Below are 25,315 nucleotides of genomic sequence, written 5' to 3'. Positions count from 1 at the left end.
GCTCCCAGCATTCATTTGCCCTCAGGCCATCTTTCACTAGGGGTCAGTTAATCATTCCCTTTGTGGATGAATCATTGCGCTGCTTAATGTTCTCCACAGGGTGGCCCTGTTCATCTCCCCATCTGTCCATAGACTCGGAGCATAACTTGTCTGTATCTGATCTGTCCACCCACTTTGACTGTAGATATAAACTCTGCCCTCTGGAGTCTAGACATCCAAAAACATTTGTCAACACCACCATTACAGTTTTTTAACTGCCCACACACATTTTCAAAACCTCTTTTTTTTTTTTTTCAAAACTTTACACACAAATCCAAGAATTGCACACATAAAATGCATCTCTTGCAAAATCAAGCATTGCATTCAAAATATCACAAACACATCTCTAAAGCAAACATTTGCAAACACCAATTCCTGTTAGATTTTTGTGTGTTACATAGAGAATTGTGTGTTGTGTTTTGCAAGTGTTTTATAAAATTGAAAACCGAGCCAAAGGCCGAGAATTAGTGTATGGTTTTGCAGATTTGGTGTGTGGCTCTGGTGTTTGAGTGTCAGGTTTCATAAATTGTGTGACAAGTAAAGATTTTGTGTGTAAGCAGTTAAAAAAAACTGTAAAATCTATCACCAAAAAAACCTTTCCTCTACTTTTCCACATTTACTAGCAACTATTGTTGGCTCATGTTTTATCCACTACCATTCAACAGTTTGGGGTCAGTATATATATTTTTAAATAAATGAATACTTTTAGCAAAGATGCATTAAGCTGATCAAAAAAACAATTGTAATATTAAGAATTATTAATATTATTAATATCATATTTTAATATATTGTAAAATGTAATTTATTCCTGAATTTTCAGCAGTCATTACTCCAGTCTTCAGTGTCACTTGATCAAAGAAACATTTCATATTATAACCTATGAATCATATTTTCTATTGTAATAATATTTCACAGTATTACTATTTTTACTACATTTTAAGAGTCTGTTTTTTCCAACCCCAAACTTTTGAACTGTACTGTAGTGTATAAACTTCTGAACTTGTTTTGTGCTTAGTGGAAATTATTTTGTTATCCTAGGGTTTTTCTTTTGTGTGTGTGTGTGTGTGTGTGTGTGTGTGTGTGTGTGTGTGTGTGTGTGTGTGTGTGTGTGTGTGTTTGTGAGTGTGGATATAGTTTGGGGACAAATGTGTTACCAAAATATAACAAAGGATAGCAAAATATGACAAAATAAAAGTTTTTATTGTAAAAATGCATAAAGGTTTTTGTTATGATTAGGGGTTGCATTAGAATTATAGTTAGCTATTAAAATGATAATGACTTAACTTCACAAAAAACAATTAATGGGTTATTGCATGTTGTATCAATACATCATTTTTTGAATTAATTTTGTGGAAGTATTTGGTAATTCACACATTTACGTTTTTAACATGAAATGATATATATAATTTCTTTTGATGTGACATGCTATATCAAAAACTAATTTTTATTTACATTTTATATACACTTTTCCACAAACATTCATATACATTTTATACATTCTAAATCCTTAAGGGCAGTTTACACATAACATACAGTACATTATTTGTCATCTACCTTTAAGAAAGTGCATTAAACATTCAGTGCTCACAGCTCGTCTTTTCCTTTATTTTCCAGGACTCTCTGTGCTTGTCTTTTTCAATAGCATAATGGTGCTGAATCAAGCAGGTGTGCTTGTCAGAATTTGTTTTTGTCTGCTTTTCTGCAGGTCATCATGAGATAATCTGCTGTTTGTATGCTTGCTTTGTTTCAGCAGTGTTCAGTGTAAATATTCAGCTGGGTGCTTGTTTCAGATAATGCAGTTTTGTGTTTAAAGTCACACTTGAGTGGTGTAGGTTTTAGGAGGGCCTTGTTCCTGTGTTATTGACACCTAATCAATACATTGTCATGTTAGTTGTTTTGATGTAATGAAGAGTTAACTTTTGACAGTATATGACTGTACTGACCTTAAGAAAAATGACAAGCTGTCTTGTTTAGACCTTGAGATTCTGGAGACAAGCTATTTAACTGTTTGCATGTGTATGACTAGCAGGACCAATGTTCTGTTTCATATGTGCACTTAAACAAGTATGCACACATGTTCAGTGTGGCTTTCACTAGTGTAGTTCACTATGCACTTTGCTAGAGTTGCTTTGGATGTTTTCAGAATCACTTCTCTCATATTGAAGAACTGTCTTCCAAAAGCCTCACACAAGCTCACAAAACAACTTTTTTCCTTAATTTTTCCCTCAGAAAAAATACATAAATGTATAATATTTTTGATAAATGTTGTCATGCCTTGTTCTCTCACAACAAGAGATGAGAGCTCCTGTTATAGCAGTAGTGTAATAAAAGGTATTCTGTGTTCACACCACTAGGTGTCAGTATGTCATGCAAACATTTTTTGTATTAGGTGAATAAGGACTGTCAGGACTTCACTGTTCCCCTGATGATGATGAGTGGTGAAACTTCATTTAAATGAACTATAAAGATGCTCTTGTTCTTAGACTTCATTCATGACATTGACCGAGGGTGGTTTTATGGTTAATAATCATTTGGTGTGCATACACTACTGAATTTTAAAGCTGAATTTTCAGTAGCTATTACTCCAGTCTTCGGTGTCACGTGATCTTTCAGAAATCATTCTAATATGCTCATTTGGTAGTTAATTATTATCAATTATGGTTATTATTTATTTTATTTTTTTCAGCATATAAGAATCATTTCTGAAGGATCATATGTGACCCTGTCTGGACCACAAAACTAGTCATAGGGGTCAATTTTTTTAAACTCATACATTATCAATTTCATTATTACATTATACATATTACATTATACATTATACATTAAGCTGATTAAATAAGCTTTCCATTGATGTATGGTTTGTTAGGATAGGACAATATTTGGCTGAGGTACAACTATTTGAAAAACTGGAATCTGAGGGTGCAAAAAAATCTGAATATTGAGAAAATTGCCTTTAAAATGGTCCAAATGAAGTCCTTTGCGATGCTTATTACTAATCAAAAATTAAGTTTTGACATATTTACGGTAGGACATTTACAAAATATCTTCATGATCTTTATTTAATATCCTACTAATTTGGGGCATAAAAGAAAAAGCGATCATTTTGACCCATACATTGTATTTTTGGCTATTGCTACAAAATATACCTGTGCTACTTATGACTGCTTTTGTGGTCCAGGTCACATATAACACTGAAGACTGGAGAAATTGCTGCTGAAAATCAGCTTTGCCATCACAGGAATAAATTGCAGTAGTATTTAACAATATTATTGTTTTCACTGTGTTTTTCATAAAATAAATGTAGCCTTGGTGAGCATAACAAATCTCTTTTTAACAAAATAAAAAAAAATCTTAATTATTCCAAACTTTTTAATCTCCAAAATCTGTTCTGTGTGCTTATAAATAAATTGTGTTTTGTGTTTTCAGGCGTGTCATGGTTGTGGGACTGGACCAAAGTGTGACTGCAGTGGGGTGAAAGGGCAAAAGGTGAGTGTTTATCCACAAACAAACAACCACATAATGTACATAAGCTGCGTTCCAATCGACAGGGTCCCTGCCCAGTGTTCATTGCTCCAGAGAACGGGATTTCTGTTGAAATTCACTTCACCCAAGAAAATGCCTTCATTCCAAAAACCCTGCAACACCATAAAACACAGATGAGTTGCACATATTAGAGGATTTTGAGGAATGATATCAGGAAATACTTCTTTAAATAAATTGCTATACTTTAATATGCATATGTATGTATTCATTAATTGATGATCCATTATTCCCTATGGTGTTTACCATGCCTTTCAAACTGAACATGTTTGCTCCCTTCAGATAGGAATAGCCTGTGAAATCCACTTTGTAGGGCACTTACGGTCAAATGGAACGCACCTGTAGGCTCTAATATGAATATATATAATGCATCGATTGCGTGACAATTCTAGCCCTTTCACTAGGCTAAACCATAGTCACCTAAAGTTCAAAAGAAGTGAACATGAACTCAACAAAAGTCTGACTCTTTTCATTTTTACCTGTGCTACCAGAAGTGCTGCACTGGGTAATGTATCGCTGTATGCTTAGATGTTTGTGGTTTTGAAATCTTAACTGAGAAGCTAGTCTATTAGGATCACATGAAGTGTTTACATTACTTTGTTTTATTGTTTTTTCTGAATGATGTGATCTTCTGTGTACATCAATAATGATAATGGCTCTCCATGATGCTGTCTCTCCTTTGGTCTCTTTTATGTCTTTCTTTAAACACTTTCCTAACTATAATGACAGGGTGAGCGAGGGTTTCCAGGTTTAACGGGCCAATCAGGTGTTCCAGGTTTCCCAGGACCAGAAGGGCCGATTGGACCTCGTGGAGAGAAGGTCAGTGGTCAGGACATCAGTCCACTGTGATATTCATATATTTGTATATAATTACTGATCAACCCGAATCTGTTATTGATCAGCTATACTATTGCTTCTATTAAAACTGGACTTTGTTTCTGTCACAGGGTGATGATGGACCTACAGGGCCGAGCGGGCCTAAAGGAATAAGAGTGAGAATTTCTTAGTAACAGCTTCTGGCTCATAATGGATCCACAGTTATCAACAAATGCTGACCCTTTCTGTTTTTGCAGGGACCTTCTGGATTGCCAGGCTTCCCAGGAACTCCAGGAATCCCAGTGAGTGAATCAATAAGAGGCAAACTTTTTACAGGACATTTCTTAAGCAGATTTCATAATTATGGCTGCAAGACCTGATTGATAAAATCCACATTGAATATTGTTGACAATGAAGTTCACTGTCAGTTAGTGTAATATGTGCACCTTGGCTTGGATCAAATCATCAAATTATGCCTCCATCAGACATAATTAGCAGAAAACTCATTTCTCATTGAGATAATATAGAATGGCGTGTTTTTCAATAGTAATAGTAATAGTTATAAGCATGTATGTGCTTTTTTTGGCTGTCAGGGTCTTCCAGGACAGGATGGCCCCCCAGGACCCAAAGGAGTTCCAGGCTGTAATGGAACCAAAGTATGAAACAATTCAAATAAGTGTCTCGTCTGTTCACGAGTAAAACTTTGAAAAGAGCAAACAAACATAAACTTTTTTTCTTTACCAGGGTGACAGAGGATTCTCAGGAAGTCCAGGCCTTCCGGGTTTATTGGGTTCACCAGTACGTGTTGTCACATTTATGTCACATTTCAAAGTGGCAAGCATACTGTCATGCACTCACAGAAGTATTTGAAGTCATTATTCTCAAAATAATTCATACTTTCTTGTCTCCACAGGGTCCACCAGGTTCTATTGGACAAAAGGTAATTAATTAATTCCATAATGCACATGCTTATGTTCTGCATTGCAGTGGCACACTTCCTTCAATGCATATTAGGATATAAGTCAAATTATGTTTATAAATACCTTCTCTTTTCTCCTGTAGGGGGAGCCTGGGGATGTCATAGAAATTAATCGCCCTTCAGAAAAGGGGTCTTCTGGCTTTAATGGTTTACCAGGCTCCAGGGTGAGCATTTCTTAACCAATTAGCAACAGAACCTGATTTTTTCAAAGAACAGTGAAACTGATGTTCCCAAGAATGTTTGGGTAAAATGAAAACATCATTTTGAAATCAAAGCATAATTTGACCCAAACTGGGGATATGCTCACAGTGGATTTCACTGTGTACCCTTTCAAACAAGTATCATAACAAGATTAAATTCTTTACTATATAAGCCATCTTCAAGTTAAAGCAGCCCTTAAAAGTTTCTTATAATTGCAACTTTTATGTCACAGTTGTGATTATTTCTGCCTTCTAGACTGGGTAACACTTTAGAATACTGTTGCTTACTTACTGCATAACTAATAAGGAATTATAGAAGAACTAACAGGTAATTATTCATTAACACTTAACTCACTACTGTTAACTACTAAGGAAGATGTGTTAACTAATCAGTATACTGTATAATACAATTTTATGATTGTGTCACGTAACAGTTAGCTAATCAATAACTAATGTATTCTGTTATACTCCTGAAGAACTAATATTAATTATCTACTAGTTAAGGTTCAAGAAAAATAACCATGAAGTAACTACTAATGAACAGTTATACACACTTACATTGAGTTGTGACCCTTTCATATAAATGTTATTAGCAGTAGTAGTAGTAGCAGTATGAAAGTTTGCCTGTGCAGTGAATTGGAACCCCACCACCACTCCAGTGCCATGCGATAACTTACCTTAGTTTTTATATTTTACATACAGTACGTATGCCTCCTCAGCATATACCATATTACCATTAATTCAATTCCTGTATGTAAGGCAAGGACTGAGGGAAAGTGAAAATACAGCGAACCCATTAGTAATTAATAAAGGATTATCTAATAATTTAGCAGGACTTATTTCGAACCTGAAACAGTAGGCCTATTCTTAAGTGAAAATATTGTGAACCCTTTAGTAATTAATAAATAATTATCAGATAATTCTGCAAGAATTACTTAGAACCTGAAACAGTATTCTAAAGTGAAAATATAGGGAACCCATTAGTAATTAATAAATAATTATCAAATAATTATGCAGAACTTATTTTGAACCTGAAACAGTATTCTAAAGTGAAAATATAGGGAACCCATTAGTAATTAATAAATAATTATCAAATAATTATGCAGAACTTATTTTGAACCTGAAACAGTAGGCCTATTCTAAAGTGAAAATATAGTGAACCCTTTAGTAATTAATAAATAATTAATTACTTGTGCGGGAGCTGGGCTCAGGGAAACTGCAGTTAACTTCCCTGTGTTAACTTAAAAAAACAAATATGACCCAACAGCTTCATCCCAGTGTTTCGGTAAATAAATAAATTCATTAATTAACAAACCACCATTTTACAGAGTGTACTGTATCTGTAGTAAGTTGGATAGTTATGGCAAGACAGTGGAGTTGGGGTTCTTTTCCGAAGTAGATTTCCTACAGAATATGTGCACAAGGCAATTATTTACCATACAGGCAAAAACTTAAGGAAAAGGAACCAGAAAGGCATAAGTGACATTTCACCAACTTTACAGGAGGGCCAAAACAAAAATTTACCATAGGTTGATCTGACTTTGTGCACTGATTTCAATCATTTATAATAAAAATTTGTACACTCATGGATGACAGTATACTTTTTTATATGTACATATCCATTTCACCCAAAATGTCACTTACACCCTTCTGGTTCTTACCTCTCGTTATGTACAATTATAGTAATGAGTCCTTTTGGATGTGCAGCAAACAAAACGCATATTTCATTTCCATGATGGCCTAATAATAGTAGTAGTGGACTGTAACAAAGTTGCTACTGTAGTAGTACTTTGTACTTGTCCTTTTACTCAAGTAGTTTTGAAAATGAATAGGCCTACTTTAATGGGGTAATATTTTATTGGGGTATCTGTACTTTTTCTCAAGTACTTGATTTGTGGGCCACAACCTGATTATTATAGTGACTTTTTGCGTATAACTGTTCATTAGTAGTTATTTCATAGTTATTTTTCTTGAACCTTAAATAGTAGATAATTAATAGTAGTTCTTCAGGAGGTATAACAGAATACATTATTTATTGATTAGCTAACTGTTACTTAACACAATCATAAAATTGTATTATATACTGATTAGTTAACACATCTTCCTTAGTAGTTAACAGTAGTGAGTTAAGTGTTAATGAATAATTACCTGTTAGTTCTTCAATAATTCCTTATTAGTTATGCAGTAAGTAAGAAACAGTATTCTAAAGTGTTACCCTAGACTGTACTGTAATTAACAGAAAATATGTGCATTTCTTGAAATGCTGATAAATATGAAATAACTCTAGTTCATAACACTGGTTATGATATATAGGGTGATCCTGGACCCCCGGGTCTTCCAGGTCCTGTTGGTCCTTCTGGTCCACAAGGGTATGAGGTAAGACACTGATTGCAATTTCTTTGTTAATTTGTGCAGCTGTAAGCTTTTGTGAATTAGACTCCACCACGCATATTTCAGATGAAGGGCTGTGAATCTTGGTCATCCAGTTTTAGAATTTTGCAAATAATATAATTAATTTTATTTGTAAATTCTATTGTCATTCAGGGGCGTCCAGGCCCACCTGGTCCACCAGGGCCAAAGGTAAGTTTGAATGCTGCAATTGAACAGTGTCAAGTTTTACTTCACTCTCTTTTTGTCAAAGTGCTAATGTGTCTCTTTACCTTGAAGGGAAACATGGGATTGAATTTCCAAGGACCCAAAGGAGAGAAGGTATGCAGCTGGTTCTTGACAAGAACAACATGTTTCTCAGGTTTATTAACAGTTGGGTTTTTAATGCGTGTATGTTTGTGTGTGAAGGGTGACCGTGGATTACAAGGACCTCCTGGGCCACCAGGGCAGGTTGGCGAAGTATCAGGCTTACCTGATACAGTCATTCAACAAGGAGAAAAGGTAACATCATTTACTTGCTTCAAACCTTTTAGAACCAGATTTACTAAACATGGCAATTTAGTGTGAGATCGTAATCCCATAAAATGTGAGTGGAGAGTTCTCCGGGTGACAATACGCAAATTAAAGAACACAGGCATAGCCAATCATTTCCATAATCACCCATAATGACCAATGCAACCTACCAATTACCGATGATGATCAGGTACATGTAATCTACTAATAACACAAGTGCATATTGGCGAAAGACATGTTCTTTTTTTGGCCGTAAAATAATTGCACAAATGCCAGTAAATTGACTAGCGTAAAACTTGCATGAGACATTCAAATACTCTCCTCCTATACATTTTGTGTCTGTAAGGGAGACTCCTACAAATGAAAATGCAAAAAGGTTAGCAACAAAAATTACTCTGTCCATGCCATGTCATCTCTAATTTTTCAATGTGTGTCTTTATTAAATCCTGACAGTAGTTGTTTTTTTTTATGTCAAAAAAGGGGTTGTGCTAGCAGGAGCTGTTAGTAAATCTCGCACTTAAAGTCTTATTCTTTTAACATTTTTTAATTTTTTACTCCCAGTCCAAATCCAGTTTTTGGTCATATTCAACTCAATTACTTTTTTGTCAGACACAGTGACAAACAGTAAAACGTTCCTGAGTTACATCGCATGATAGCACGTGTATCAATGTATGTTTTGATTAATGTTTTGCTGTGTTTGTTTTTCAACAGGGTGATCGTGGCGCAACTGGAGATTCTGGTTTTCCAGGTCCCCCTGGACCCCCTGTATGTATTTTTGTTTCCTTTCGTTTCATTCTACATTCATTAAAAACACTGGCATCTTAACCTCTCACAGTAGTATAGTATTCATCTGATAGATTACATTATAGGTACATATAAATATGTGGATTATGCTTTCTTTGTTTTTGTTCATTTTGTAATTAACAGTCATGTCTTTGTCTGACAGGGTCCACAAGGGGGCCAGAAAGGTGAGAAAGGAGAACCTGGGGAGCCTGGAAAGAGGGTGAGTTGAAGCCTAATGAAACCCCAACTACTCTACTAGTGGTACTCTACTAGTAACTACTAGTTATGTTTACAGATTACAAAAGACAGGTTTTTATGACATTTATGTGTTGATATATTTATTTTATTAGGGAAAACTTGGCAAAGATGGTGATCAAGGCCTCCCTGGATATCCAGTAAGCTGTCTACAACAGATATTCAGTAAGGTTTATCAAACAGATGATATTCTTTAATTCTGTTGTGACATATCTTTTTTAGGGTGATAAAGGAGAATCAGGTCCTCCTGGTCTATCGGGGCGAGATGGTGCAAGAGTAAGTAGATTTTGTAATTATTCTGTTAGTTTCTTTTTTTATCTGGTGGATTTGCATACATATTGTGAATGAACATGCATATCATAATATAGCATTCATTGTCATACTATTTTTTTGTGCCTCCTCTGAGAAAATGACCTGGTTTGATGCATTCTGTTATTAATGCCTTTAGGGTGAGAAAGGTGATCGAGGACCTCCTGGACCTCCGTCATACAGGGTATGTTGACTATTTCTCTGTGTTATTCTGCCATTTTACAGATGCCTAATATTTATTATTATTTATCATATTTTAACATTGATTAGTTTACTTATAAAACCTGTTCACCCAATAGGATGGACCATTCCCAGGCATTGGTGGAATAGGACCAAAAGGAGACAGTGGCGAGTCAGGATTCCCTGGCCCTAAAGGAGACAGAGGACTGCCAGGTATTTAAGGGGCTTTCGCACAGAACTAGTGGTAGAAGTACCTGCTTTTAGGCATGGCTGTGGGAACTAGGGGTGCTGAGGGTGCTACAGCACCCCCTGCCGCAGGGCCGGGTCTGAGATTTTCCTTGTGCCCCTCGAGTATCCCCAAGATACTTAATTTTTGTGATAGTGTGATTATTTATTAAACTGACCAGCAATATATAGCCTAGTGTGGTTGTATTTTTCTACATCTCCCCCTCACACAGACAGAATTTCATGTGAAATGTTCACGCGATATTAGGCTACCGTCATTTTACATTCTGACTTGTAAAACCCATTCACATCCTCACCTTTTTTGAGCCATTTTCCAAAGCTTTCTCGCTTCTCAAGACGACCTCTAGTCTCTGGTCAAACGCGCTCAAACCACTGTCTGCAGCCTAATGTAATCTATTACGCACATCATAACATTTTAGGCAAGTAGGTTATCCATATGACAAAATATTTAAATGTCTGAATTTGTATTTAATCTGATCACGTTTAATAAAAAGGCATTCTAAGGTTAATTATAACGCCGCATGTCCACTATTCAAATAACGAACAAATTATACAGTGAGCAAAGAACATTTACATTATTAAAGAATATCACTGAATTCAGTCTAGCGTGAGTGTAAGCACTCTAAAAAAAGCCATAAACTATAATCAGTGATGTTGTCTGCAGTGTATGATGAATTAATCTCTTACATCACATGTAGATACATCTGCACTTTGTTGTTTCTGATGAGAGAATTTACACTGAGAAAGTGCACTGACCAAAACTTTTGCGTATCAGTGATGTAAATATTTAGTAAAATCCCCTTAAATAACCTAATAGAAATATTAAAGAAAAAAATATTGAACTAAAATCACAAAAGCACAAATTTATATTGGTTTGCATACATAATTTGTATGTTAATCTATTCGAATTTGGGCTGTTTAATATTAGGATTTTGTCAAAAATCTCCCACCATGGCCCAGCCCTGCAACATCAAGCCCCACCCCCCCATCACCCTCCAGATAAAATATGTTCCCGCGACTATTCTTTTAGGCATGGTCGCACTGCAGGACCTTGGAACGGTTTTGGTTCTAGAAACTCAGTTTGGGTGAACATAATTAGCTCCTACTTCAGAGTAGAGTCTAAAACAGTTCTATAGGAACTACCAGTGACATGTGTAAGCTGATTGGTCAAGATGAAGTGTGAAGCGCTTGAGTTCAGTGAAGAAGACAAGTGACTCACTGATTTAAACTAGTTTAAAGCCAGATGAAACAGCGCTGACAAACATACAGTCAGAAGGCTTTTCACTCTGCAAATCGCAATCATTTACCATGGATATACTGTAGTAACACTAACAGTTGGTTTTGTGGCAGAAATGTGGGATATTCATAGCCTATTGAATTTTATTATAGGAGTAATGGAATATAATTATATGTTTTTGTGATTAAGCTATGTGTGCATTTATACTGAATGTTTTAGGCTACTTTTTTCATACAAATACCAAAAAAAAAAAAAAAACAGTTATATTTTTACTGTGGTATTGGAGTGTGCTATATGTGTGGTTTTAACTGTGTTTATCATTATTTAAATGTATGCTACTGGGGGAGACCAGTGGTTAATTTAAAAAATGGTTATAAGACTTGGTCAGAATAATTAAATTTCACCATATAAAAATGAGGTTGCTACAATTTTACAGATGTTACAAAAATTACATCTGCATTCTAATTCAAGCTTCTACTACTATCAATTGTGAATTTCTAAGAGACAAAAAAATATTAATAATATCAGGCAACAAAAACCGGTTTCTTGATTTAAAACAATCACACATTAGAAATTTATTTTAAGACATTTATATTGTTAAGTCAAGTCAATTTATTTCTCTAGCACATTTAAAAGCAACAGAGTTGCGCCAAAGTGCTGTACAATAATCGGCACAACACCGGTGGTGCTAGCCAACCACGAACGCCAGGGATCCCTTTTGTGTCCCCAGCAGGCTTAGAAAAACAGTTTATCAGTCTCTTTTACAGTCCCGTGTCAAACAACCAACCCCCATTTTAAAGATATCCAATTATTACTCATTGTCCACAGGTGTCCTCGAAAACATCATTCCTTCCATGTTTGTTCGTAGCAATGATGTCGCGCACCGTCAATGGAATCATAATCATTACGATATTAATTTCACAATGTAAGCAACTTCAGTAATTAATGGGAGCTTTTGAGAGTGCTTTAATTCTGCCAATGATAATGTTCTTTGATAATGTAAATGGAGTGTCTATTTACACTTTTGGCAGAGACTATTTACACTAATTCCTCCCGTCAAGGTGTGAATAGAACTAGGCAGATGGTAAAGCGCGTGCTTTTTGACGCGATCGACCCGGGTTCGAGCACACCTTTTGCCGAACTTTTTTTCTCCCTTTTTAAATCTCATGTCACATCGTAAAAGCATTTAATGTCAATAAAAAAGAAAATAACCAAAAAGTTGAAAATAAAGTATCGGGTAAGGGTAGGTGTCGGGAGGGCTTTGTTAAAAGGTGGCATCCATTTAATAATTTGAATTAAAATTATGAACAGTTTACACTCAATACTATTATTGCATACTGTTTTATAATGTAATACAATTCTGAAGTACAGATAATTGCCACTATTTTGCGACAAGTAGTATAAATAACAGAAAATCCTGCTATTTTAACATAGTGTAGATAGAATCCATTACTATTTGAATTTAAGAAAAAATGTCCGTCCCTGTAAAACACAGTATATAAAAGGAAATGTGCATCATATGAAAAATAAACATAAAATAGAATCAGAGCAAATTGACAAAGCCTTAAACTGACATTAATCAAAAGCCAGAGAAATCAAATAAGATTTGAGGACAGACTTAAAACTAGCTAGTGAAGGAGCAAGTCTCACATTTACAGGCAAACTATTCCAAAGTTTAGGGGCTGCAGCTGAAAAAGCCCAACCACCCTTGGTTTTACAGCAACAACGTGGGACATTTAAGAGAAGCTGATTACTAGACCTAAGTGCTCTTTGAGGAGAGTAAGGAATCAGAAGGTCACTGATTTATTTTGGTACAAGACCAGATAAAGCAGGGGTGCCCAACCCTGTTCCTGGCGATCGATTGTCCTGCAAAGTTTAGCTCCAACTCTAATCAAACACAAAACTCTCATTATTCTCATTATGCTTCTCATTATTTTTGCTCATGCATGGTTCCCTGAACGGCATGCATGCATTATCAAACGAACAAGTCCCATTTAACAGTTTGTATGGGCCATTTATGTCATTGTCATGAAACAGAATTTGGCTCCTTCTCAGTGATACAATTCATGTATTGTGTGACCTGGTCAGACATTGAAGAAAGTGACCAGAAATATAATTTATCTCCTGTTCATGCATAAAAATATGTTGTATGATGTTGTGTGTATAAGTAGTCAATGCATATTCATCTTTTGGTAGGTATTCAGGGGCCACCTGGTCAACCAGGACCTCCAGGTAAGCGGCAAGCTTTTTTTTAATTTTTTTTTTTATAAAAGTTTTTAATGTTATTTTGTGATGTCTTTCACAAAGCTTTTCATTACAGTTCTTTTAGCTTTTTATTTGCAGTAAATTCATATCAGAATCAGAATCAGAATGAGCTTTATTGGCCAGGTATGTTTACTCATACAAGGAATTTGTTGTAGTGACAGAAGCTCCACAGTGCAACAGAAAGACAGCAACAGGACAGGACACAGATAATAAAAGAATAATATACAAATATACAATGTACAAAGCAGCAAAAACACAATATATAATATAAACAACTATGTATGTACAGGTCAAGTATGTGCAAATTTGAAATGAAAAAATAAGTATGTGTGGTGAATAAATAATGTATAATAGAGTTGTGTGTTCCACGTTTAGTGTCAAGTGTTCATGAGATGGATTGCCTGAGGGAAGAAACTGTTTCTGTGTCTGGTTGTTCTGGTTCTCAGAGCTCTGTAGCGTCGACCAGATGGTAACAGTTCAAAGAGAGAGTGTGCTGGATGTGAGGGGTTCCGAGTGATTTTACCAGGCCTTTTGCTCACTCTGGATAAGTACAGTTCTTGGAGAGTGGGGAGGGTTGTACCAATGATTCGCTCAGCAGTCCGCACTACTCTCCGTAGTTTTCTGAGGTCAGATTTGGTAGCTGAGCTGAACCAGACAGTTATTGAAGTGCAGAGGATGGATTCAATGATGGCAGAGTAGAACTGTTTCAACAGCTCCTGTGGCAGGTTGAACTTCCTCAGCTGGCGAAGGAAGTACAACCTCTGCTGGGCCTTTTTCACAATGGACTCAATGTGATTGTAATTCATGTTAATATATTAATGCAGTGAATTAAATAAATCTGTCATTATAGGAATTGGAGGTCCAGGTCCTTCCGGTCCACCAGGTTTACCTGGAGAAAGAGGAGAAAAAGGTGATGAGGGACAGCCTGGAATCTCCCTCCCTGGACCAGCTGGGAGAACAGGTCCACCAGGTCTCCAAGGAGTCCCAGGACCTCCTGGTCCCCCAGGAATATTAAATGACAACACAGAATGTAATCGTGGTCTTCCCGGTTCTCCTGGCCTGCAGGGGGAGCGAGGATTTACAGGAGAAACAGGACAGAAAGGTTTGCCTTTTATTTCATATTAGAAAATAAAATTATGTATGTACACACACACACCTTTGGAAGGTTTGAGGAACTTTGTGTCTAATAATTTCTAATACCAACTGTCTTAGGTCAAAAAGGAGAGACATGTGTCAATTGTTTCACTGATGGAAACCCTGTCCCAGGACCCCCAGGGTTTCCAGGTCCTCCTGGAAATGCAGGTAAGATTAAAGTCAACTTAGGGTGTGTTCACACTTGTCATGTTTGGTTTGATTAAAACAAACTCTGGTGCAATTGCTCTGTTAGTGCGGTTCATTTGAGTAAGAGTGAACGCTGCCATCCGAACCCTGGTGCGCACCAACCAAGCAGACCAAGACCGCTAAAAAGATGGGTCTCGGTCCGCTTCCAAACGAAATCTGGCGCAGTTCGAATAAAATATGAACACAACATGGACCAAATACTTCTAAATGAACCAAAAACAGGATGTGATGAGAAGATGCAACGCGATATGAGCATTTGTGGTATACGATATATATCTTGGTATTTTCTATGCTTTCGTATTTGGATTAAACACATAAACAAATAAAGTGAATATAACCATGTATATTATGTGCAAAAAAAAGGGTTAAAATCACGTTGCATTCTAACATTGCAATCTAAAAACAAGAATAATGCTTTTAAAGCAGAAGTTAAATTTACTAAACTAAAAATGAAAATAATAAAAAAGCTGAGACTAATTGAGTAAAAAGGCTATTTTGATTACCCAATTACAGTCACTTTACAGTTAGCGCTATCATGCAAATACACTTACTTGTAGGCTTAAAATTCTACATACGTCACATTTATTTTCCAACTACAAATATTTAAGCAAAATGTATATTTTAGTCAGAATTATTGTGCTACTATTTAATTGAGCTCTGTCTGTTTGGCGCGCATGCGTCACTCATTGAAAATGAAGTCTGTAAAGTTTAGCAGAGAATCGCAAAGCAGAAGGCTCATGCACTTCTGACAGCACAATGGAAATATTTCCATGGCTTTCTAACATTTACAGATGGAGAATATAACTGTGAAATGTAAATTATGCATTTAGAAAAACAGCACATCTCCAACACATTAAACAGAGTGAATAGCGTGTCTGTCGGCAGCACACACAGCCTTTCTGTCAGAGCTGCTTTAAACTGAAACTATAAACTATAGGCTACTATATCTTACGAGTTTTTAAAGCCCTCAATATAAAACTTGTCACATGTTTAGAACAAATTGTATTATGCACTTTCTTCTCAGCAGTTCAGTCTGTGTTCTCCACGAGATATTTTTTTTCCAGATGCGCTCGTTTCAAACTACTACTGTATCAATATAAACGGTATTGCCTCATACGTATCACTTATAAAAAATATATCGATATATCGTACAAACTCGATATACCGCCCAGCCCTAAGCTATGCGACATGCTTTTACGACACGGAACAAGGGGTGGACCCAAAACAAAATGATGTTTTTCAAGCTGCACGTTACACTTTTTTATGTCAGGTGCACCTGGTTTGCCTGGATCTAAAGGAGACAGAGGATTCCCGGGAGGGCCAGGGCTCATGGGCCCACCTGTGAGTTCTTCCTCACACATGCTGGATAACTCATTTTTTGTTTAAAGTGACAGATGATTCAGAGTGATTAAGAGACACATAAGTACCTAACACTTCTACTCTTTAGGGAATACCAGGTGCTCAGGGTCTCCCTGGAGTCCCTGGAGAGAAGGGTGACCCAGGCAATGCACTCCCTGTTCCGGTTGTGAAAGGAGAAAAGGGAGACACAGGCTTTCCTGGCTCTCCAGGTCTGCCGGGACTCGACGGAAGACCTGGTCGTGATGGAGTTCCTGGTCCCCCAGGCCTCAGAGGACCACCTGTGAGTGTTTATTTACTTTTCATTAGAAGTACAACTTCTGGGTGTTTTATACAGTTAAGTACATTGATATTTAATAATATACAGACATAGCAATACCAGGCAGGCCAGGCAATAATTGATGATGATAATAATAATTCTCAGACTACTAAATTACCATTTATCTTAGTCAACCTTTGGAGAACATGTTCAACCTCTATTTAACCCTTAGAATTAAAAATTAAATTAAAATATTTTTTATTGCTCTGCATTTAAGACTTTTATGTAAACTCACTTTTTATGTTTCTAACGAGAAACAAGGCTCTGCATGACTTTAAAGGAGTCATGTGACGTTGCTAAAAAGAACATTATTTTGTGTATTTGGTGTAATGCAATGTGTTTATGTGGTTTAAAGTTAAAAAAACACATTATTTTCCACATTGTTTTGATGGAATGTACCACTGCCAGATTCAATGGCGCAAAGGACAACACTATTCAGAGTTGGACAAATGTTTCTGAGATGTTGCTAGATAGACTGAAAAGTTGACATCCCTACAATGCTTATAGGACTTTTATTACTTTTATTTTTCTTATTTTTCTTCCTCTCTCTGTATAAGTGGACGGCTTCATGGTATCTGATGTACATAGTTCTTTTGAACCGTGAACTGAGTTTTGTTTCTGGAATGAAACTAAATCTGAATAAAAATGTTGTTCACAAAAAAAAAAAAATAACACATTATTTTCCACATACTGTACATTATTGTTGCTCCTCTATGCCCTGCCTTTCTGAAACGCATCGATTTTTACAAAGCTCATTGTTCTGAGAAGCGAGGCGTGCTCTGATTGGCCAGCTATCCAGTGCATTGTGATTTGACGAATACCTCAAGCGTGTGATGGAAATGTTACGCCCCTCACCGTATAGTGATGGCGTTTCCCGGCGCGACGAGTCTAAAACAATAAAACCCATTACAAACATGGCATTTGTTGCATCCAGTGGGGACATAATTACTGATTATAATGACTTATACTGTCTTTTCAGGTGTCGCGTTGCATCGCGCCGTGTAAACATTACCATGTCTGCATTTGTTATCAGAGAAACGACAAAAAACAAGAGCTACTCTACAACAAAAAACAAGAGCTACTCTACACAGCTCAAAATTCAGACTGTCAGACTGTCCTTGCACTGTTGGAATTGCCCCGCTTTATAGAAACAGCCTTTGTGCACAGCTAGCATTGGAGGCTACTCTCCTGCCAGGTTCAGGAAATAGTCCTCCATAAATTGCACCACACACACTCAAATATTTGTGTTGTACTGCTCTGGAACAGTGTTGTAAATACAACTTAACCGCTGATTTCTAGTTGTGTCCAACTTTTGGAAGCCCAAACAAAGTAGTTTCGCTTTCACAACGAAACACAGCGTCTTCAGGGGGCTGTTTCATAAAACAAGTTTACCAAATAAGCCAGGTTTATTTCAGTTTGTCTGATTTATTGTCAGTTGATTTGGTTCAAAATAAGTCAGACTAACTGAAATAAGCCTGGCTTATTTGGTAAACTTGTTTTATGAGACAGACCCCTGGACATGGCGCCAGCAGCAGCAACAACACTACAGCGAGAATAAAAATCATGCCCTCTTTCTTTGCGTATACATTTGGGCGGTGTTATGAAAATCTCCCCACATCGTGACGTAGACATGTGGGGTGTGTTTAAATGAGCCATTTTAGAGGGGCGTGGACAAGTCTTAACTTTTATAAAGAATATCTCTTTGGGTTTGAGACTTTATTCTTCGCAACTTCAGGGATCTTATTTATGCACAAACAGCTTGTAACACTCCAAAGAGAAAGGAAAACTTGAAATCGCATCATATGACCCCTTTAATAACAGGTTCACAAAACAATTTGCAGTGAAATAAGCCATTTTTTTTCTTACAGGGTTCGGCATTGGTGAAAGGCTCACAAGGTCCATCAGGTCAACCTGGCTTGCCAGGACCTTCAGGAGACAGGGGTCTGCCAGGTCCCCCGGGATTTGGCCCTCAGGGACCTCCTGGAGAGAAAGGTATCCAGGGTGTTTCAGGAAGACCAGGGGCCCCTGGAGCACCAGGTAAAAAACAATACTTTGTCTTGTTTTTAAATTCAGATTATTTTAAGGCTGTCAGTCAATTCATAATGTGAATCATATGAATTACATATATGCTATTTTTGCACTAATCGAGGTAATTAAGTGTAGTTACCTGTTTATGTGATAACTAGAAGTACAGCTGACTGCTGTAACTTGTATCTTGGCATGTTACAGTGTAGCAGTGATCTTACAATGGACATTACATCATCTCAATGTTTGTTTGAATGGGTAGGTCAGAAAGGTGAAGCTGGGTTAGCAGTGTCAGAAAAAGGTGAACGTGGACCCTCAGGACGTGATGGAGATCCAGGTTTGCCAGGAAGTCCAGGTAAAGAAATAACAACTGACTATAGTTTGTCAGCATACATTTAGTTGTCTTAAATGCATATGGAGCAGGTGGGGAATTCAGAGTTCAATAGAGACTGGTTGATATATGTACAGGTAATCCAGGCCTACCAGGACAGCCTGGGTTCCCTGGTTTACCTGGATCCAAAGGAGAGTCTGGTCTTCCTGGTATTGGTTTGCCAGGGCCCCCTGGTCCTAAAGGTACAATGTTTTCCTGCAATTGAAACACTAATAGACTCATGTAGATTGTCTGCTGCTATGTGTTGTCCAATTCATGAAAAAAATAGTTTAAAGGAGAAAATGAGCATTATTCATTGAAAAAAGTAAGATTTTGCCAAATACCACAAAGTAATTTTTTTTAACTTGGGTAGTGAGAAACCGTTTTGTCCATTTTCTTCAGGATTTCCTGGAATTGCTGGTTCCCCTGGTGGACCTGGCATTCCTGGACGACCAGGTTTGGACGGACTGCCTGGTCAGCCTGGATTTCCTGGATCCAAAGTATGAAACATTTAATCTAAACAATACAATATGATTTTATACACTTCACCAATACGAGTATTTTACCATCAGGTGATAACCGGATATCTGAATCATCAGTTTCTGAATCATTCTATTGCACATTACCAAAATACACTTTCATTCAAAATTTTGGGGTCAGTCGGACTTAAAAAAAATAATTTAATACTAAATTAATTCTGAATTTTATTCAACAAGAATGCATGAATTTGATCAAAGGTGATCGTGGAGACATCTGTGTTCAAAAAATATATATATATTTCAAATAAATGCTGTTCTTTTTAAATATATGAATTAATCAAAGAATTCTGAACAAAATGTCATATTAGAATGGTTTCTCAGGATCATGTGATGTCTGCTAAAAAATTAAGCTTTGCCATAGCAAGAAGAAATTACTTTGAATAGAAAACAGTTATTTTAATACTGTTTCACATTATTACTGTTTTACTATATTTTTTGTCAAATAAATGCAGCCTTGGTTGAGCATATGAGACTTACATTTAAAAATGTTAAAAAAGCTTACAGACTTAAAATTTTAAATGGTAGCGAATATATTTTTGGATTCATTCATTCATTCATTTGGCATTTTAATCAGTTGATGCCTGAATAAGGAAAGAGTACACGTGCAAACTGAAATTTGCAGGAAGAAACGAATCTGCTATGTGCATCTGTTTTCCTTTTTTATACTTTACTGTCATGTCTGTATTGAATTATGGGCAATTTGTTTGGGCATTATGTTTACTGGTTTTATTCTACAGTATAAATTAGAGTGCATTATGGTCATAATAAATGAGTGGACTGTATTAGGAATTAATAGTTTTAAGTTTAAAGTGCTCAAATAAGTGTCTTTGTCCCCAAAGGGAGAGCCTGGTTTTGGTCTACCTGGACCTCTAGGTCCTACAGGATTACCAGGCAGTAAAGGTGCTCCCGGTCCTAAAGGTGATCCTGGTTTCCCTGGAAGCCCTGGTGCACCAGGTCGTCCAGGTCTTGATGGTGCCTTTGGATCTAAAGGTAGACATTATATAGTAATGTTGGACTGTAAACAAATTAAATGCCTTTCAATTTTTCTAACGTGATTTTTTTTTTATTATTTCCAAATGATCTTTGCATTTTCATTTTGCTCTTAGGTGATCCTGGTTTTCCTGGTGGTCCTGGTCCCCGTGGCCCCGCAGGGCCCCCTGCCTTTGGCCTTCAGGGCCCCCCTGGTCTTCCTGGAGCTCCTGGCTCTATGGGGTCTCCTGGTATGTCTGCTATTTTATTTTTTTTTAAATGTGTCCAAACATAAACCGAGAAGCTCTTCCTGTAGAGACTATTCAAACATTTAATGAACTGTGAGACCAGAAAGAATCTTGAATTAAAGATATATTATAGGGATGCACGATATTATCGGACTGATATCGGAAATGATATTAGATTCACTGATTTAGATCGCTGCACTTAATCTGTAAAAGCACGTACAGAATGACGCGTTCGGTATATAAACAGTAATAGCACCCTCCCTGGTCCTAACGCCCAGTCGGTAAAGAGATTTAATCTGTAGGGGGCGCTTTTGGCCTACTTCTAATTAAATTAAAAGTAAAATAGCCTACACAAATAACATTTAGAACAGTGGTCGGCAACAGGCGGCCCGCAGGCCAAAAGTGGCCCGCCAGCAATAATATCTGGCCCACGCCCGTAGCCAGATTATTTTGATAGCAGCTGGTTCTGAAATAGATCTTTCATGACAGCAACAGTTACTCACAATCAGAGTATGTGAGCGGAGTGGAGCGGTGTGATTTTGAACGGAGCGAGGAGCGGATTTTTTAAAAGTCGGAGCGTCGTGGTTTTCACTCGCTCCAAGAGCGCTCCATCACGAGTACAATGCCAACGACCCATAATATAACTGCATATTTAGCAAGAATTCACATGTTAAACATATTTAGTTAGCTAGATAGAAAAGGATCACTCAAATCAGAAAGAATGTGAAGGCTATGATGACTGCAGTGGACATGAGCGAGAAGTTATATTTCTCAAGGAATTTATTTGTTCCTTCTGAATATTTTCAGCTGACGGCTGACTTTTTTTTCTCAGAATTGCGTGATTTAAACTCGCAATTGCGAGTTAAAAAGTCATAATTCTGAGATATAAACTCACAATTCTGAGAACATATCAGTCTTTTTCCCCCCTCAAAACTGGACTTTAACTCGCAATTCTGACTTTATAAGTTTAGCTATATCGCACAATTCTGTGGGGAAAAAAAGTCTGAATTGTGAGATAAAAAGTCGCAATAACCTTTTTTTATTTTTTATTCAGTGGTGGAAACGGGCTTCCATAGAACTGTGATATTTGAAAAAATACTGAAATACTTTATACGCGGAGCGGGGTTTCTGATATCGGTGAGCGCGGAAGGGAAATTGTTGACGCTCCACTCCACTCACATACTCTGATCGGACACCGCCACACAAATGTGGCTTTTTGTTAAAGACTGGCGCAGGATTTTACACAGAATAACAGCTCACTACCAGTTACAAAATACACTGTAACAGTCAGTCACAGGCAATTCTGGTTGCATTTTTCATCAATTAATATCTTAAATTATCCTTTGACTATGTTCTGGGCCGCCATCTAGTGCTGAAAATTTTTTTTGGCCCGATGCCAAACTTACTTGCCGACCCCTGATTTAGACTGTGTTTCTGATTAAACAAAGCAGTAATTGATGTCATAAAATAATGAGTATGTTTTGATTTAATGGTCAGAAGCTATAGCTTAAATGAAAAAAAAAAATCACAAACATGACACTTGTAATTTAAATAATTTGATATATACTGATTTATTCATTAATGTCTAATATGTTTTATTTTTAAAAGATTTTAAAAATAAAAGATTTTCAGAATTTTTTCAACTCTTTTGTTTTAGAACATCTGCAAGTGTTCAATCTTAAAAAAAATGTTAGGGTTAACACTGCATCTTTCTGGGGGGAAAATGCAGCGATTGATATAGTTTATTTATAGTTATTTTCAAAGCTTCAATGTACTGTCAAAAAACTTTCATTATCTTTTATTTAATTCTATTAAATAAGTTCTTGTTAAAAACTAACCAAAATTAAAAATATTTTGCTTATAATTTCTGCACAGGAGAGACTTGGTGTTGTTTCCAAACAAAAGGTAATATCGGTATATCGGATATCGACAAAAATCCAATATCGTGCATCCCTACTAAATTTTTTCTTTGTCTAATAAAATGTGGTTTTGAGGATTATAAAACCTAAGCATGTAAAACTTGCCAATAACTTATTGGAAGTATAAAAAAATGTGCGTTCGATAAAGTGTATCTCGTAAGCGTTATCAAACACTGATGTTAGGACCCCTGTTATGGTTCTTAGTTAAACAACTTTGTGGTGTTTTACTATATCACACCATTGTCGTCTTCTCTTCATCAGGAGTCCCTGGTGCGAATGGAGGGAAAGGAGACCGTGGTCCCCCAGGTTCGAGTTTTCCAGGGTTGCAAGGTGACAGAGGAAACCCTGGATTTCCTGGTCCTCCTGGTCCTGCTGGTCCACCTGGGGGTCCAGGACTACCTGGTCAAGATGGCCTATCAGGCCTGCCTGGTAATATGATTTAATATGTAATATGAGACCAATATCCCCTGATGTTATCACATTTGACTGTATTTATTTAATATATACAATGTATGTCTTGTTTATTTATGGTCTTTCTCTACTAATCCTATATCATTATTACAGGGCCTAAAGGAGACATTGGTGGGATGGGTGCTCCAGGACCTGCAGGTGCCTCTGGCAACCCTGGCAGACAAGGCTTTCCAGGACCAAAAGGTCTGATACCATTTTTGGCTATTTCTGAAAAAATTTCATAAATTCCCTTGTAGAGCAAAATATTATTGTGCTCTGTGCCCCTGCAGGAGATGACGGTGTCCCAGGACGACCAGGAAGCCCAGGTTTCGCAGGATCAAAGGGAGACAAAGGTGACCCAGGCATTCCAGGCTCACCTGGCCTAGTCCCACCTACAAATCTACTTAAGGGAAACAAAGGAGAACCCGGAGTTCCAGGTGAGTCAAACATGTTGGCTGCTACCTTAATGTAGAATGAACTATTTATGTTTTGTTTGAGGGAAATAAGTTATCATTATGAAGTCAACATGTTGTTTGCTAAATTAGACAATTGTTTTTATATTGTTACTTTAATGAAGCCAAGGCAGAAACTCTCTCCTCCCAGATTTGAGTGTCCCAAAGGAGTTTATTATGTATATTCATGAATCATGAATATTATCACTGCTCGAGCATTTTATTACCCAGTCTTAACTTATTACCTCCTACTAGTATAAGGTTAGAACTTTTCCTTTATTGCAAATAAATATATTATGATACACAAATAAATGTAAAGACATTTGTGAAAATTAAACATATTCACAAATATATAGAATGAGATCCACAATATGTGTGTGTGTGTGTGTGTGTGTGTGTGTGTGTGTGTGCATGTTTATGTGGTTTATGAGGACACAAATTTGTATAATGACATGGGTATGACAGAGGTATTACAATATGAAGGTGGTTTATGAGGACACTGCCTATGTCCCCGTAATTCAAAAGGCTTTAAAAACATACTAAATGGTGTTTTTTGAAAATCTAAAAATGCACAAAGTCTCCTGTGAGGGCTAAGTTTAGGTGTAGGGTTGGTGTAGGGCAATAACACACACAGTTTGTTCAGTATAAAAACCATTACGCCTGTGGAGAGTCCCCATAAACCACAAAAACCAACATGTGTGTGTGTGTGTATGTGTGTTAGGAGGTTCACTAAATTCACAAATAAATAAAATGGGGTTTAATAAAGAATGGGGCCAAAATAAAGTAAAAATATACGAGACTGCACAATTTAAAGAAATAACCTAAAAACCTGCTATTAAATTTATATTTATTTAGCATAATTTTTTTTAGTCAAGCAATTACAAATGATTTGAAAATGAGTAAATTTTTTATATACTAAAATCTGTGAAATAAATATATGGTTAAGATAACAACTAAATGGTATTATGGTATTTTCAAAAATAAAGAAATAAACAATGTAACCAACAGTTACTTTGTAATCCGAAAAGTCTGTGCACTGGGGGTTATATTTTCTCAAATAAAGACCATGTAATGTCCAAAAAAGTCATATTTATGAGAATTATTGACTGAACAGAAAAATGTGTTAGCCAATGTCGATAATTAAAAACTACCCTTTGTCAGCTGGTGTTTCAGCCTTGGCGTAATGATGGTCAACCACTACTTTCTTCATAATTACCTTTTCTCATACCTTTTCTTTGTGATCGGTATATCAGTGGGACCATCTTTTATATAAAGTAAACTGGATTCTTCCTTGATCTGTGTTTTTTCCAAATTCAGAGTTAAAAGAATGGATCCTTTTAATCCTCTCATATATTTTGGTCACTCCAAGATTCTCTTTATTTGTTTTGTAGGTTTTAGCGGACCACCAGGAGCAAAGGGTATTCCCGGTATCCCTGGAGATCCTGGTTTCACTGGGCAAGATGGAAGGCCAGGTCTACCGGGACCTTCAGGTAAAGCAGATATTTGAGCCATCAAAAAAAAGGATTTTCAATCAACTAGTCTCCTGTATGTGCATATGTATTATTCAATGGGTTTTG

The 25,315-nt window shown here is 36.6% G+C and overlaps 1 protein-coding gene across 1 annotated transcript in view; it reads left to right on the top strand.

Moving 5' to 3' along the window:
* Positions 1-25,315, top strand: part of LOC306847771 (uncharacterized protein) — a gene marked incomplete at its 5' end in the record, with an annotated part of 57,388 nt that overhangs the window by 21,212 nt on the left and 10,861 nt on the right. Inside the window, 33 exons of the mRNA XM_079381917.1 lie at positions 3,466-3,525; positions 4,309-4,398; positions 4,527-4,571; positions 4,653-4,697; positions 4,989-5,051; positions 5,140-5,193; positions 5,309-5,335; positions 5,458-5,538; positions 7,888-7,950; positions 8,119-8,154; positions 8,242-8,283; positions 8,371-8,463; positions 9,187-9,240; positions 9,422-9,478; positions 9,609-9,653; positions 9,736-9,789; positions 9,962-10,006; positions 10,122-10,215; positions 13,682-13,717; positions 14,601-14,852; positions 14,963-15,052; positions 16,362-16,432; positions 16,539-16,730; positions 18,635-18,803; positions 19,054-19,146; positions 19,260-19,364; positions 19,564-19,661; positions 20,540-20,690; positions 20,807-20,920; positions 23,098-23,265; positions 23,401-23,490; positions 23,577-23,723; positions 25,130-25,228. Of these exons, the coding sequence (XP_079238043.1) occupies positions 3,466-3,525; positions 4,309-4,398; positions 4,527-4,571; positions 4,653-4,697; positions 4,989-5,051; positions 5,140-5,193; positions 5,309-5,335; positions 5,458-5,538; positions 7,888-7,950; positions 8,119-8,154; positions 8,242-8,283; positions 8,371-8,463; positions 9,187-9,240; positions 9,422-9,478; positions 9,609-9,653; positions 9,736-9,789; positions 9,962-10,006; positions 10,122-10,215; positions 13,682-13,717; positions 14,601-14,852; positions 14,963-15,052; positions 16,362-16,432; positions 16,539-16,730; positions 18,635-18,803; positions 19,054-19,146; positions 19,260-19,364; positions 19,564-19,661; positions 20,540-20,690; positions 20,807-20,920; positions 23,098-23,265; positions 23,401-23,490; positions 23,577-23,723; positions 25,130-25,228 (2,923 nt within the window). The remainder of the gene's footprint in view (positions 1-3,465; positions 3,526-4,308; positions 4,399-4,526; positions 4,572-4,652; positions 4,698-4,988; positions 5,052-5,139; positions 5,194-5,308; positions 5,336-5,457; positions 5,539-7,887; positions 7,951-8,118; positions 8,155-8,241; positions 8,284-8,370; positions 8,464-9,186; positions 9,241-9,421; positions 9,479-9,608; positions 9,654-9,735; positions 9,790-9,961; positions 10,007-10,121; positions 10,216-13,681; positions 13,718-14,600; positions 14,853-14,962; positions 15,053-16,361; positions 16,433-16,538; positions 16,731-18,634; positions 18,804-19,053; positions 19,147-19,259; positions 19,365-19,563; positions 19,662-20,539; positions 20,691-20,806; positions 20,921-23,097; positions 23,266-23,400; positions 23,491-23,576; positions 23,724-25,129; positions 25,229-25,315) is intronic.

The sequence above is a fragment of the Barbus barbus genome (genome assembly GCF_936440315.1).
Source record: "Barbus barbus genome assembly, chromosome: 1".
In the NCBI taxonomy this organism is placed as follows: domain Eukaryota; kingdom Metazoa; phylum Chordata; class Actinopteri; order Cypriniformes; family Cyprinidae; genus Barbus; species Barbus barbus.
This window is presented reverse-complemented; position numbering and strand designations above follow the sequence as displayed.